The sequence below is a fragment of the Diaphorina citri genome, unplaced genomic scaffold (assembly GCF_000475195.1).
Source record: "Diaphorina citri unplaced genomic scaffold, Diaci psyllid genome assembly version 1.1 scaffold428, whole genome shotgun sequence".
NCBI lineage: Eukaryota > Metazoa > Arthropoda > Insecta > Hemiptera > Psyllidae > Diaphorina > Diaphorina citri.
Genome location: NW_007377863.1, coordinates 150,306 through 163,279, shown reverse-complemented (window position 1 = coordinate 163,279; position 12,974 = coordinate 150,306). Strand labels below are relative to the sequence as shown.

Genomic DNA, 12,974 nt, shown 5'->3' with positions numbered 1-12,974 from the left:
AGATGATCGTGGAGAATTGTGCAGTCCACGGTCACCCGTGTGATTTCTCTTGATGTAGCTTTCCGCTATCGTATCTGCTTCCTCATGGGATTCTCTGAAAAAGGAGTGGAGTAATTACTTCATTAAAGATTGGTGTTTACATTCAAAACTCTTTATCAGCATAATCTAAATGGGATAGTTCAGGCACTCTACACCAATAATGTTCTGGTATTACCGTGATGAATATCTGAGAGAAATATACAAAAGCTTCGGCAAATGCAAACAAGATCATGGAGAAGAACAAAACTTTCTGGTAGCGACCAAATTCACCCAGATGTGGCAGGACGTCATCAAAATCCAAGTTCCTAGTTTTATAAATTGGCATTCCTTTCGGTAGCACACATGTCATTGTGACGGATATTTCTGGAGTATCTTCCCCATTCAGATTCACATCTTTCATTGTTCCATTTGGCTTTAGAGTAGTATTGATAACATAAGTTGGAATCTTTCTAACCACATTTGAATCCTGTATTATTCCATTGGGATATTTCTGGAGTATCTTCCCCATTCAGATTCACATCTTTCATTGTTCCATTTGGCTTTAGAGTAGTATTGATAACATAAGTTGGATTCTTTCTAACCACATTTGCATCCTGTATTATTCCATTAGGTACATTGTTTGTTTTATGTTCTGATCTATCAATGTCCACGTTTTCACAAACGAGATTGGTTTCATGGTAATCATTATCACAGTTGGCATCTTCTTCCAATTCTGCTAGTGCTTGATCAATTAATTTACTTACTTCTTCATTTATCTTTATATTTTCATTCTCATCTTCAATTTTAGAACTGTTTGTTTCTAGTACATTGTTTGTTTTATGTTCTGATCTATCAATGTCCACGTTTTCACAAACGAGATTGGTTTCATGGTAATCATTATCACAGTTGGCCTCTTCTTCTAATTCTGCTAGTGCTTGATCAATTAATTTATTTACTTCTTCATTTATCTTTATCTTTTCATTCTCATCTTCAATTTTAGAATTATTTGTTTCTTTTTTGTTTGAATTAATGTGAGATCCTTCATTGATTAGGGTGCTTGCATCCTCTTCCTTTTCCGGATCCAACCTTGTTTTACTAGTTCTTTCCCGATTTGAATCATTATTTGGTTGATCGTTTGGCATTTTATGGTCAAGTTGAATTTTGGTGTTACCATAGCCCTAGTATTGTTTCTCTTCGTTTTCCGGATCCAACCTTGTTTTACTAGTTCTTTCCTGATTTGAATCATTGTTTGGTTGATCGTTTGGCATTTTATAGTCAAGTTGAATTTTGGTGTTACCATAGCCCTAGTATTGTTTTATCTGTACAAAGCTATAAAATCAAGTATTGAAGTTCCATTCAAAATAATCTGAAGAGGTAGTCACTGTTTTCAGTATTTAAGATGCTAAGATCTTTAATCCGTGATAGTAGGATTAAATGAAAATACACTGAATCATAAAAAAAACAGGGCATCCAAAAAGGAGATACTTAAACTATTTACTATATGTAAATTAAATTTATTCAATTATTTATTATATGGACACATTTGTAAAAGGACGATTAAACTATTACACTGCAATCCAGAACTTTACAGAGGAATAAAAAATTATAATCAATCAAATAAAACCAACAATCATGCCAATGAACCACTCGAAATTGATGAAAATTCATGTCGTGAAGATGTTGACAAAGCCGACGCGATCAGCTAACTAATAGGTTGACTATCAAAACATATCCTCTGCTTTATGTAATGATTCGAAGATTATCCCCAACCAGTGGAAATTGTGGAAATCCAACTTGAATTCAGCAGCACGAAGTTACGTACTTAAGTCGCGTCGTAATGTAGGTACCTACGAGTAGAATGAGAAAATAATAATTATACAATACACATAATAGGATACCTATGTATGTACATCGTAGTTGTTTTAGGTCCATATCTATGTACTGTAAGTGAGTCACCTAGTCATTAAATCAACAACTACCAATTTTCCCATTAGAATTCTAATGATAAGAGTTATAATCTTGAAATCGCTGAGGCCTCTCGCACTCTTCGACGGAGAATTGGAAATTTAATGAATTTCGATGCAGAGTGTGAACATACAAGTGCCACAAGTTCTCAGATTTTACTTCCAATATTGTTCCTTTTGTTGGTATTGTTCCTTTTATAGGTGATGCCAGCTTTATAGGACCGCCATTAAATACCTACAATATTCGTCATACCATTTGTAATAATGTGATACCCTCCAATATAGTACCACTACCACTTCAATCCTTTTCGAGCTCTCTAAATATCTGCTCGATTTCTCCAAGAAATGAGGATCAAATTCCAAGGCTGGGATTGAAGACTGAACCCTTCCGCTCCTGTTTACCAGACGCCTTGACCTAAACTAGAATCGTTCTGCTCTTCCAATTTCCAATACGTGTCGGTTATTAGGTATTTACATGGGGGAAACACACGGTAGAAGAAGGAGAAGAAGAAGAGAAGGGATCAAATTCCAAGGCTGGGATTGAAGACTGAACCCTTCCGCTCCTGTTTACCAGACGCCTTGACCTAAACTGGAATCGTTCTGCTCTTCCAATTTCCCATACGTGTCGGTTATTAGGTATCTACATGGGGGGAAACACACGGTAGAAGAAGAAGAAGAAGAAGAAGAAGAGAAGGTGGGGGAGGAGGAGGAGGAGGAGGAAAGTGTTCATGTACAATGTTTTATCCAATACCAATGGCTTACGGGGCAATTTGGAAAAAAACCTCGGTCGGACGTCTTAGTTATCTTAGTGAAACCAGCTGAGATTGAACAAATTGCCAACGAATTAATGGACTGAAACATGTACAGAAAACCTGATGCACACGATCCGGTTTTCCTTACAGATCGAACGATAAATCGCAGGTTTTCCCGGTATGCACAGTACACAATTTTACGTCTACAAGTACGATTCCTATTGGTTTCTACATATTTCAAAGATTACTGAGTGTAAGATTTCAACTTGTGCAGGCAACTGAGACATAAGAGGGAGGTGAAGATATCATCTTTTTTTACACCCGGCGGAGCTATGAAATTAAAAACACCTTTTCATGTTTCTAATTTTATATGACACAGTGTCAAGTACTTTTTTTTTCATATTTCTTTCTAAGACATTTTTTTTTCTCCTTCCCTATTAGTTTTCAAGTGGATATGAAAGGCGAACCGGCTTGCACAAGATGTAAAAGACATAAATAACTAATTGTTAAGGCACCTCATTTTGAAAGACGCAGTTAGGACAAGAAAGATTAAAATTAAATTAAACCTTACCCAAGATGTACATCATCGTGAAACAGTTGTCGAACGAGAGGCCGACGAAAAATCGGCAGAGGGCGAACTGCCAAAACGACTTCGTGAAAGCTGTAATTACGCCGAAAATGAATCCAACCAGATTGGTCAAAACCAGAGCCGGAACACGACCAAAGCGATCTGCCACCCAACCAAACACCAAACCCCCCACGATGGCACCACAGAAGAAGAAAGCCTGGGCCCAAGTTGACAGGGTGTCCTGGGTACATACCCAGTTTAGCTGTGGAGTAAGAGCCCAAGTTGACAGGGTGTCCTGGGTACATACCCAGTTTAGCTGTGGAGTAAGAGATAGAGATCATTATTATTGAATGGAGGAGAAGAACTAAACTGCTGCTGCCAACCAATCGCCAGATTGTAACCTACCCAAGTTGACAGGGTGTCCTGGGTACATACCCAGTTTAGCTGTGGAGTAAGAGATAGAGATCATTATTATTGAATGGAGGAGAAGAAATAAACTGCTGCTGCCATCCAATCGCCAGATTGTAACCTAAGAGAGAGAGAAACCCACCCTTGATCAAACTTCATTTTCTTATTGCTTATTTTTTGTTATCCTTTTTATAATAGGTATATTTTTCTGGAAGATAGTTCAATTGTTTCAATAGATGGTTTGTTAGATACAGAGGTCATTCGTCTAATCGTACTTGGACTCGAACCACCAACCTCCAGATCCAAAGTCCAACGCGTTAACAACTGCACCACTGAGGTTGGTTGCACCACTGAGGTTGGTCTGTGGAGTAAGAGATAGAGATCATAATTATTAAACCCACCCTTGATCAAACTTCATTTCCTTATTGCTTATTTTTTGTTATCCTTTTTATAATAGGTATATTTTTCTGGAAGATAGTTCTAGGTGGTTTGTTAGATACAGAGGTCATTCGTCTAATGCTAATCGCCTATCGTATCTGCTTCCTCATGGGATTCTCTGAAAAAGGAGTGGAGTAATTACTTCATTAAAGATTGGTGTTTACATTCAAAACTCTTCATCAGCATAATTACTTGACACCTTGTCAGAACGAATACCCAGGGGGCACGTGTGAACGTCAAGAAAGCAAAGGAAATGACATTCAGCCACGGGGGTGTTTTTGTCTTCGCCTTTTTTCCTTCCCTTCTCAAGAACTTTTCACAAATTTCATTATCTCAGGAATTACAAGAACTGCGGTGTAGATAATTATTTAAAATTGTATGTTGAATTGAACGTTTGTGTCGTTTATTGAACATCTGTCCCTCACACAGGTCAATTGGGATTTACGATAGTCACCCATCCGAAACTAACTGCGCACAACGTTGCTTAACTTCAGTGATCCACTGGGAACTGATTCGTACAACGTGTAATGGCTGCTGGCTTCTCTTTAATTTTCGCCAAGCTGATGGGATAATGTTCGTTCTCGGAACGGCTGGGTTTCTTCTATCCTGTGTTCCTTCTCTCTTCGATTTCGGGAGGGTAAGACCATAGCAGTTACAGTTCCCTCTGTCAAACCTCTTAAAAAAAAGCTCTTTTGAAAAAAATATAAAATAAAGAAAAATTAAAAAAAAATTTTGATATTGTACCTGGTTTCTTGTTTATTCAATGAAATTAATTTGTCCCCCTCAAAAATGAGTGTGCCCTTTTCAAAATCACACATATTCATGGGTGGTTAAAACAAAACCACACAAAACCACCAGGTTCGCTGCAAAAGCACACATGTCCAAATTTAAAATTGGATTTTCTTCAATTTGAGTTACTCAATACAGAAAATAATTTTATTTTTAGGTATTTAGCGTTATTCCACATCTATTTGAAGTATTTTTACATTCCTACCTACCACAGAAATGCTTAAATCAGTTTTTGGGCTCTCCTGAAAAATTGTGCTTGAGTGACTTGTGAGGTTTTGAAAAGTACCTCCTCATTTTTGCTCCGACAAAGTAGACAAGTAGACATCATGTACAATGTTTTATCCAATACCCAAGGCTTACGGGGCAATTTGGAAAAAAACCTCGGTCGGACGTCTTAGTGAAACCAGCTGAGATTGAACAAATTGCCAACGAATTAATGGACTGAAACACGTACAGAAAACCTGATGCACACGATCCGATAAATCGCAGATTTCCCCGGTATGCACAGTACAAAATTTTACACAATTTTACGTCTACGAGTACGATTTTTCTTGCGGTCGGATCAGTTGAAAGAATTGTTGCGTGTGTATTAGGCCTAATAATAAAACTAATAATAAATGTAGGGAGTACCTATGTTATTGACGCACGTTGATTTAAATAAATAAATGTATAGTATACCAGGTACTGCTTACTGACTATTAGAAACATGAGTGAGAAGTTAGGAACTCTCTGATCTGCCAATAAGTCACCATTAGCTTGGCACCAAATAGGATGGTAGTTTCCTTCAATACCTGTGTTTATTTTCACGAGTTTTGCCATCTTCATGGTGGAATTTAGCTAATTTACTTTTGGCGGCTGTTACTTACTCACTTCCTTACTTTCTGTGTCCGGAACGCGGCTGTTTATAGGTTGTTATAAGCTTCATATGGAACGTCAATTGGTAATTACTTCTATTAGGAGCGTATCGTTGCCTAAATGACTTATACCTAAATAACTAGGTTTCGTATACCTATGCCTATATTAAGGTTAGGAAGGTATATATTTTGTTGTTCTAAATACATATCTTAATCCCAAGTTCATTGCACTCACGTGTAATAGCTGTTAATTTTGTAGAAACTGTAGATAGGTAGACACCTCTAATAATTGGGCTTGTTACCTTGGGGTTCGTAAGGATAATTCAAGGAGGCACAATTTCCCAAGGTGCCTACACACAAGTCCTAAAGTCCAAATGGGCTGAGGCTAATCGAAAACTCATCTTGTTTGCGAGATCTGTTGTGGACACAGTCCATTTTGTTGCTCTCTGGCTAGTCAAAAATTGTGCATACCCACGGAATGGACTCATGTAGCAAATCCCCAGTCGAAATGGTGTTGACACCGTTATTTGAATGCTTTTGAACGGAAGGACAATGGACTGGAGCCACATGGGCTGACAGTGTGTACGGGCCTGAAATTGATATCTCAATTCACGTGACCAATTAGGATAAAATATCATCATGAGATCATGGTATATCATGAGGTGATTTGTCATTGCTATCTATGGTAGGTAACAGATCACTAATATAGGTAATAATTAGGTGGGATCATTCACGTTTCACGTGACCAATTAGGATAAAATATCATCATGAGATCATGGTATATCATGAGGTGATTTGTCATTGCTATCTATGGTAGGTAACAGTAACAGATCACTAATATAGGTAATAAATAGGTGGGATCATTCAATAGGTCATTTTGGAGGCACGGTTTGTAGGGAACATCTCAGCAAAATCATAGCCCAGTTCCAAAAGTGGACAAAGGGTTGATAAACTTCTTTAGGGAAAACACGAAAAACTCATATCTTTTGAAAGAAGCAGCCAATTTATCTGGTTTTGGTCTTGAAAAAAAGCTAAAAGCTAAGGGAATCTGTTAGTAGATTCCCTTAGATTTTAGCTTTTTTTTCATTTTTTTTTTTAATACACATTTAGCAATTAGTTAGGTATATCCGCCATTAGTGCAAAAAAATGTATAAAAATAATGGGTAGCTAATAATAAATTAAAAGAACTCAAAGAAGAGAGAGAGAGAGAGAGAGGAGGGTTTTCAAACTTTTCAAAGGGAGTTGATGTTGAAAAGCGACAAACAACATTGAAACACGAAAAACTCATATCTTTTGAAAGAAGCAGCCAATTTATCTGGTTTTGGTCTTGAAAAAAAGCTAAAAGCTAAGGGAATCTGTAAGTAGATTCCCTTAGATTTTAGCTTTTTTTTCATTTTTTTTAATACACATTTAGCAATTATTTATATCCGCCATTAGTGCAAAAAATGTATAAAAATAATGGGTAGCTAATAATAAATTAAAAGAACTCAAAGAAGAGAGAGAGAGAGAGAGAGAGGAGGGTTTTCATTCTTTTCAAAGGGAGTTGATGTTGAAAAGCGACAAACAACATTGTGCATTGAAATTTAAAAGACTGGAAATAAGCCGGAGAAACTAAAATGGAAATTTAAAATAATGAGGATCTAATTAAACTCTCGAAAACAGGAGAGGCAAAAAACAACAACAGCAGCAAACAACAAAAACAACCCCATCAACAACATAATGTCGTCTGGTGTTTTCCCAGCTTCGTCAAAAGTCGAAAGTTCTCACGGGTTTGCACAAATAACCAAATAACACCAAAGACCCAAAGTAAACACTCTATCCTATATTTTGCCTCTTTCTCCTACTTTTTTTTTCCTCTCCTACTTTTTCCCCTCTTCAAGACTGGAAATAAGCCGGAGAAACTAAAATGGAAATTTAAAATAATGAGGATCTAATTAAACTCTCGAAAACAAGAGAGGCAAAAAAACAACAACAGCAAACAACAAAAACAACCCCATCTACAACATAATGTCGTCTGGTGTTTTCCCAGCTTCGTCAAAAGTCGAAAGTTCTCACGGGTTTGCACAAATAACCAAATAACGCCAAAGACCCAAAGTAAACAGGTAAACACTCTACCCTATATTTTGCCTCTTTCCCCTACTTTTTTCTCCTCTCCTACTTTTTCCCCTCTTCTATTTTCTCCTCTCCTACTTTCTCATCTCCTACTGTCTAATCTCCTACTTTCTCATCTCCTAATTTCTCAAAGACTGGAAATAAGCCGGAGAAACTAAAATGGAAATTTAAAATAATGAGGATCTAATTAAACTCTCGAAAACAAGAGAGGCAAAAAACAAAAACAGCAAACAACAAAAACAACCCCATCAACAACATAATGTCGTCTGGTGTTTTCCCAGCTTCGTCAAAAGTCGAAAGTTCTCACGGTTTGCACAAATAACCAAATAACGCCAAAGACCCAAAGTAAACACTCTATCCTGTATTTTGCCTCTTTCCCCTACGTTTTTCTCCTCTCCTACTTTTTCCCCTCTTCTATTTTCTCCTCTCCTACTTTCTCATCTCCTACTTTCTCATCTCCTACTTTCTCATCTCCCACTTTCTCCTCTCCTACTTTTTCCCCTCTTCTACTTTCTCCTCTCCTACTTTCTCATCTCCTACTTTCTCCTCTCCTACTTTCTAATCTCCTACTTTCTCATCTCCTACTTTCTAATCTCCTACTTTCTCATCTCCTACTTTCTCATCTCCTACTTTCTCATCTCCTACTTTCTCATCTCCTCCTTTTTAATCTCCTACTTTCTCCTCTCTCTACTTTTTGCCTCTTTTTACCAATTGCTAGTCAGCTCCCATGGCGTAGTGGTCTCTGCGCTTGCCTTGCACGCGGGAGACCCGGGTTCGATTCCAGGAGAGGTCAAGAAATTTGTATCATGCTCGCCTTGCACGCGGGAGGCCCGGGTTCGATTCCCGGCGGGGTCAAGAAATTTGTATCATCCAAATGATCGATTCCGTGACTGGCTGTTGCGGGGCCCACTCAGCCTTGTGAGGAAAATGAGTAGCTACTTATGACATATAAATGCGCATAGCGACCGGTCCAGCATGGTAGGTGAACATTGGATTTTGGGATTATTGAGATATTGGGGAAATCCTACAATGCTGCAGTGAGCACCAAACTTGTGACATAATAACACAAAGAAACTTCATTTACATTTACATTTTTACCTATTGCTGTTATTGTTGTTGTTGTTGTTGTTAGTTTTGATTTTTGGAGGATAGGTACTTATGTGAAATGTGACAAAGGTGGGTTTAATGAGGGAAAAATCAAGGGTCTTGAATATGGGAGAAAACGAAACGAGGGACAAAATAGAAAAGGATACCATTTGATGAGAGGAATTTTTCAAAAGTAACTTCTCCCCTTTTTCCGTTTCTCTCTCTCTCTTCCTCTCTTTCTCTCTCTCTCTCTCTCTCTCTCTCTTTCTCTATCCGATTCCAATTTCTCCTGTACACTAGAATGGATCTCATGCTTTCTCGACCGTAAATACAAATTCAACTTTTTATCCGAACTTCTCTTCTGAAAGTTTTAGGTATAGCGAGAAAGTTACAGTAGAATTTTTCTTCACATTGTACATTTTTAGTCCGTGCTTCCTTTATTATTACAATAGTAATAAAAAGGTATAAGGGACGGACTATTTTATTCGCTTCGGTGTCTGTCACTCGGTCTGTCGGTCTGTCTGTCCCCATAGAAGGACTTATCCAAACCTGGTCGACCTATATATCAAATTAAAGGTCTTTTTACCAGAAACACGAAAATGGTGGTGATAATCAAGGAAGTTCAAATGCCATATTGCCATGGCGCCATACTATTTTGCCATATTTTAGCAAAATTTGGGAAAATGCCATAAAAAGCCTAGGGGAGGTTGAGAATTCAATTTTTATTTGACGTTCAAAGGAAAAATGTAAAATAGTTGCCTCTGATTCTTGAAAACATTGCTTAGTTTTTGCCATGTTTTGAACAAATAAATGCCACATTTTCCCAAAACAAGTGCCATATTGCCATGTTTTTTAGTGTCATATTTTGGAAAAATAAGTGCCATATTCTGAACTTCTCTGCAATGATAATAAACTGAATATTAAACAAATTAGGTAGGTACATATGTAGGTACTGATCTTCTCTAATCACGATCGAATAAACTACGGGCTTAAAAAATCCCGGAGGGACGGACCCAGCTTGTTTTGTAAGGACATGAATACATGATGCATAAATTCGTATGACTATTTTGATTTCAAAATTCAAACCAGTGCTATGTCTATTGTTGACTCCTCAGTTTGTATAGGGAGAGGAAGGTTACTGACGAGAAATTCTTCCTCTTCTTGTTTTTCTTCTTCTTCTCTTTCTTTTTCTTCTTCTTCGTCTCCTCCTCCTCTTTCTTCTCCTTCTTCTCCTTCTCCTTCTCCTTCTTCGTCTTCTTCTCCTTCTCCTTCTTCTTCTTCTTCTTCTTAATCCTCTCCTTATTTTTTCTCTTCTTCCTTCTTCTCCTCCTCCTCTGTCTTTTTCTGCTTCTTGTATTCTTCTTTTTCCTCTCGACCTCTCGGAGAAGAAGGTAAAAAGGAAACTCTTCCATAATATGTATGCTTCTGCTTTAGCTCAGTATTTAGTCAAGTGTGTAGATACCTAGGTACATTCCCGGTACCTTACCTGGGTAGCTTTCGTCCCTTAACGCTCTGTCTATTTATTATTCCACCTGAAAAACTAGATACTATAGCTTAGCTATTCTCTAGTAATAAAAAGTAATAACAATAATAATTGACTGTACGAAGTGAGCGTGAAGTTTTAACTCAAGCTCGATGGTTTAGCTCATTTGGATTTATGCAGTTTGCTTATGTTATACCTCTCAAACTTTGGAAGGAGTTGTCTACGCTACACCTAACATATCTCTCAAACTCTCGAAGGGCTAGTCAGATTAGAAATCACCTGTTCTTCAAAATATCCTTTTTTGGGGGGATTTTTGTCTTGATGTTTGAGTCTGAGGAAGAATTTGCAAGAAAGAAGAAAGACTCATGCACATCAGCTGTTATCTCAGAATCTGGGACGTCTCTCTCTCTCTCTCTCTCTCTCTCTCTCCCTCTCTCTCTCTCTCTCTCTTTCAATCTCCCTCTCTCGCTCTATTTTCTCTCTTTTTTTTGAAAACTATAAAAAAGCTAAACGTGAAATCTTTCTGTTCCAGTAATTTGTAGCAAGTGCATTTCCTCAGAATAGGAAGTGGGGGGCGGGGGGGGGGAGGGAGGAAGAAAAAAATAAATGAAATTCATAATAAAATGCATTGCTAGATGAGTTAGTTGAAAATTTCTTCCCCAAGTCTCTTTATTTAAGTACCTTTTTCGCATTTCAACTCCTCTTACCAGGCGCCGAATAAAGGATTTTCAGCTAGGGGGCAGGCCGAAAGAATTCAAATTCAAAAACTTCAGAGTACCTACCTAGAAGAAGAAAGGATGCTCACATGTGTTTTTTTTTTTGTTTTTTTTTTTGTACTAGAGGTTTGACAGAGGGAACTGTAACTGCTATGGTCTTATCGTCCCGAAAATCGAAGAGAGAAGGAAGACAGGATAGGAGAAAGCCAGCCGTTCCGAGAACGAACATTATCCCATCAGGATAAAATCCGCCCCGGGCGGGAATCAAACCCACGGCCTAGCGCTTACAAGGCAGACGCACTACCAACTAAGCTAACTAGGCTGGCCACAATGTGTTTGGTACTAAAAACTGACAATCGAAAATTCTGACCGAAAAAATACCTATAGGTACCTAAAGAGGTAATACAATGGTTTTTAGTGCAATGAGCCCATTATTAATTAACCCCCGGGTGGGAGTAGGCACCCCGGGCCCCCCTGAAAAGGCCCCTGGAGTCTCTACCTCTCCGTTTTCTTTGCTTTTCATCTTTCTCTAACTACTTTTCTCTCTTCACCCACTTTTCTCTTCTTACCCACTTTTCTTTCTTAAATTATAACTGGCTCCTGATTTCGTTGTTTACAATCTCTTGGGTAAGTCTCACCGCAATTTTGTTCTATTTCCTTCAGACCACTATCATCTTCAATTATTTTAGATTTCGCTGTTTTGCAATCCTTGCTTCCTACGCTCTTTTCGCACAATTTCTTCAGAGTTTTGCATCCCACGCCCTACATTGCTTAGCTTACAACAGGTATTCCAACACTTTCCGAATGCTTGATTAAATTTCTATTTTTGGCGGCGAATCTGTTAATGACTTGCTTTTCCAAAGTTTTAGTTTATGGGATAAGGACAAGATTCGTTCTTGGAACGGCTTCTATCCGCTCTTCCTTCTCTCTTCCCTGTTCTTGCTACTGCCTCTTTTTACATACTTTTTGTTGCCTTCTCTTTTTCGGATAAGGACAAGATTCGTTCTTGGAACGGCTTCTATCCGCTCTTCCTTCTCTCTTCCCTGTTCTTGCTACTGCCTCTTTTTACATACCTACTCTTTGTTGCCTTCTCTTTTTTTATCTTAAGACAGGCTTATGACTTATAATCAAGGAAGTTCAAATGCCATATTGGCATGGCGCCATACTATTTTGCCATATTTTAACAAAATTTGGGAAAATGCCATAAAAAGCCTAGGGGAGGTTGCAAATTCAATTTTTATTTGACGTTCCAAGGAAAAATGTAAAATAGTTGCCTCTGATTCTTGAAAACATTACTTAGTTTGCCATGTTTTGAACAAATAAATGCCACATTTTCCCAAAATAAGTGCCATATTGTCATGTTTTTTTAGTGTCATATTTTGGAAAAATAAGTGCCATATTCTGAACTTCTCTGCTTATAATGCAATGACAAAATGGCGACGCGCGACGATTTGAAGCCGTAAATTTCTTCAGTTTAATTTTAGCGTTAAGTTGACTTTTGTATGAAGCCCTTGGGCATTGTGTGCCATAAATTCTAGTCTGTTTCTATTTTTCTCGCTCCTCTGTTTTTTCTTCCTTTGTCTCATGGTCTTCTTCTTCTCCGCCTTATTCTTCTTCTTCTTTTCCTTTATCTCCTTCTTCTTCCCTCTGTCTATAAGAGTATTCGAGGAAATGAAGAGCACAAAACCATTTGCTCAGAAGTTATTCTTCTTTAGCTTAGGTCCTTAGAAGGTTTTAATTTTATGCGGAACAATTTATAAAATAAGTAATAGCATTCAATTCAATT

General features: G+C 37.8%; 1 protein-coding gene across 1 annotated transcript; it reads right to left on the bottom strand.

Moving 5' to 3' along the window:
* Window positions 1-142: 142 nt before the first annotated feature.
* On the bottom strand, window positions 143-1,201 carry LOC113467198. Its single transcript, XM_026823245.1, has 2 exons — window positions 843-1,201; window positions 143-523 (listed from the first exon to the last, which is right to left on the bottom strand). The coding sequence occupies exons 1-2, from the start codon at window positions 1,158-1,160 to the stop codon at window positions 143-145; spliced, it is 699 nt and encodes a 232-aa protein (XP_026679046.1). The 5' UTR covers window positions 1,161-1,201.
* Window positions 1,202-12,974: the final 11,773 nt, after the last annotated feature.

Coding starts and splice junctions, on each gene's coding strand:
- LOC113467198 (XM_026823245.1), bottom strand. CDS start 1,160: ATGCCAAACGATCAACCAAATAATGATTCAAATCGGGAAAGAACTAGT. Junction 524..842: donor AACATAAAACAAACAATGTA/CTAGAAACAAAC, acceptor CTCCAGAAATAT/CCCAATGGAATAATACAGGA.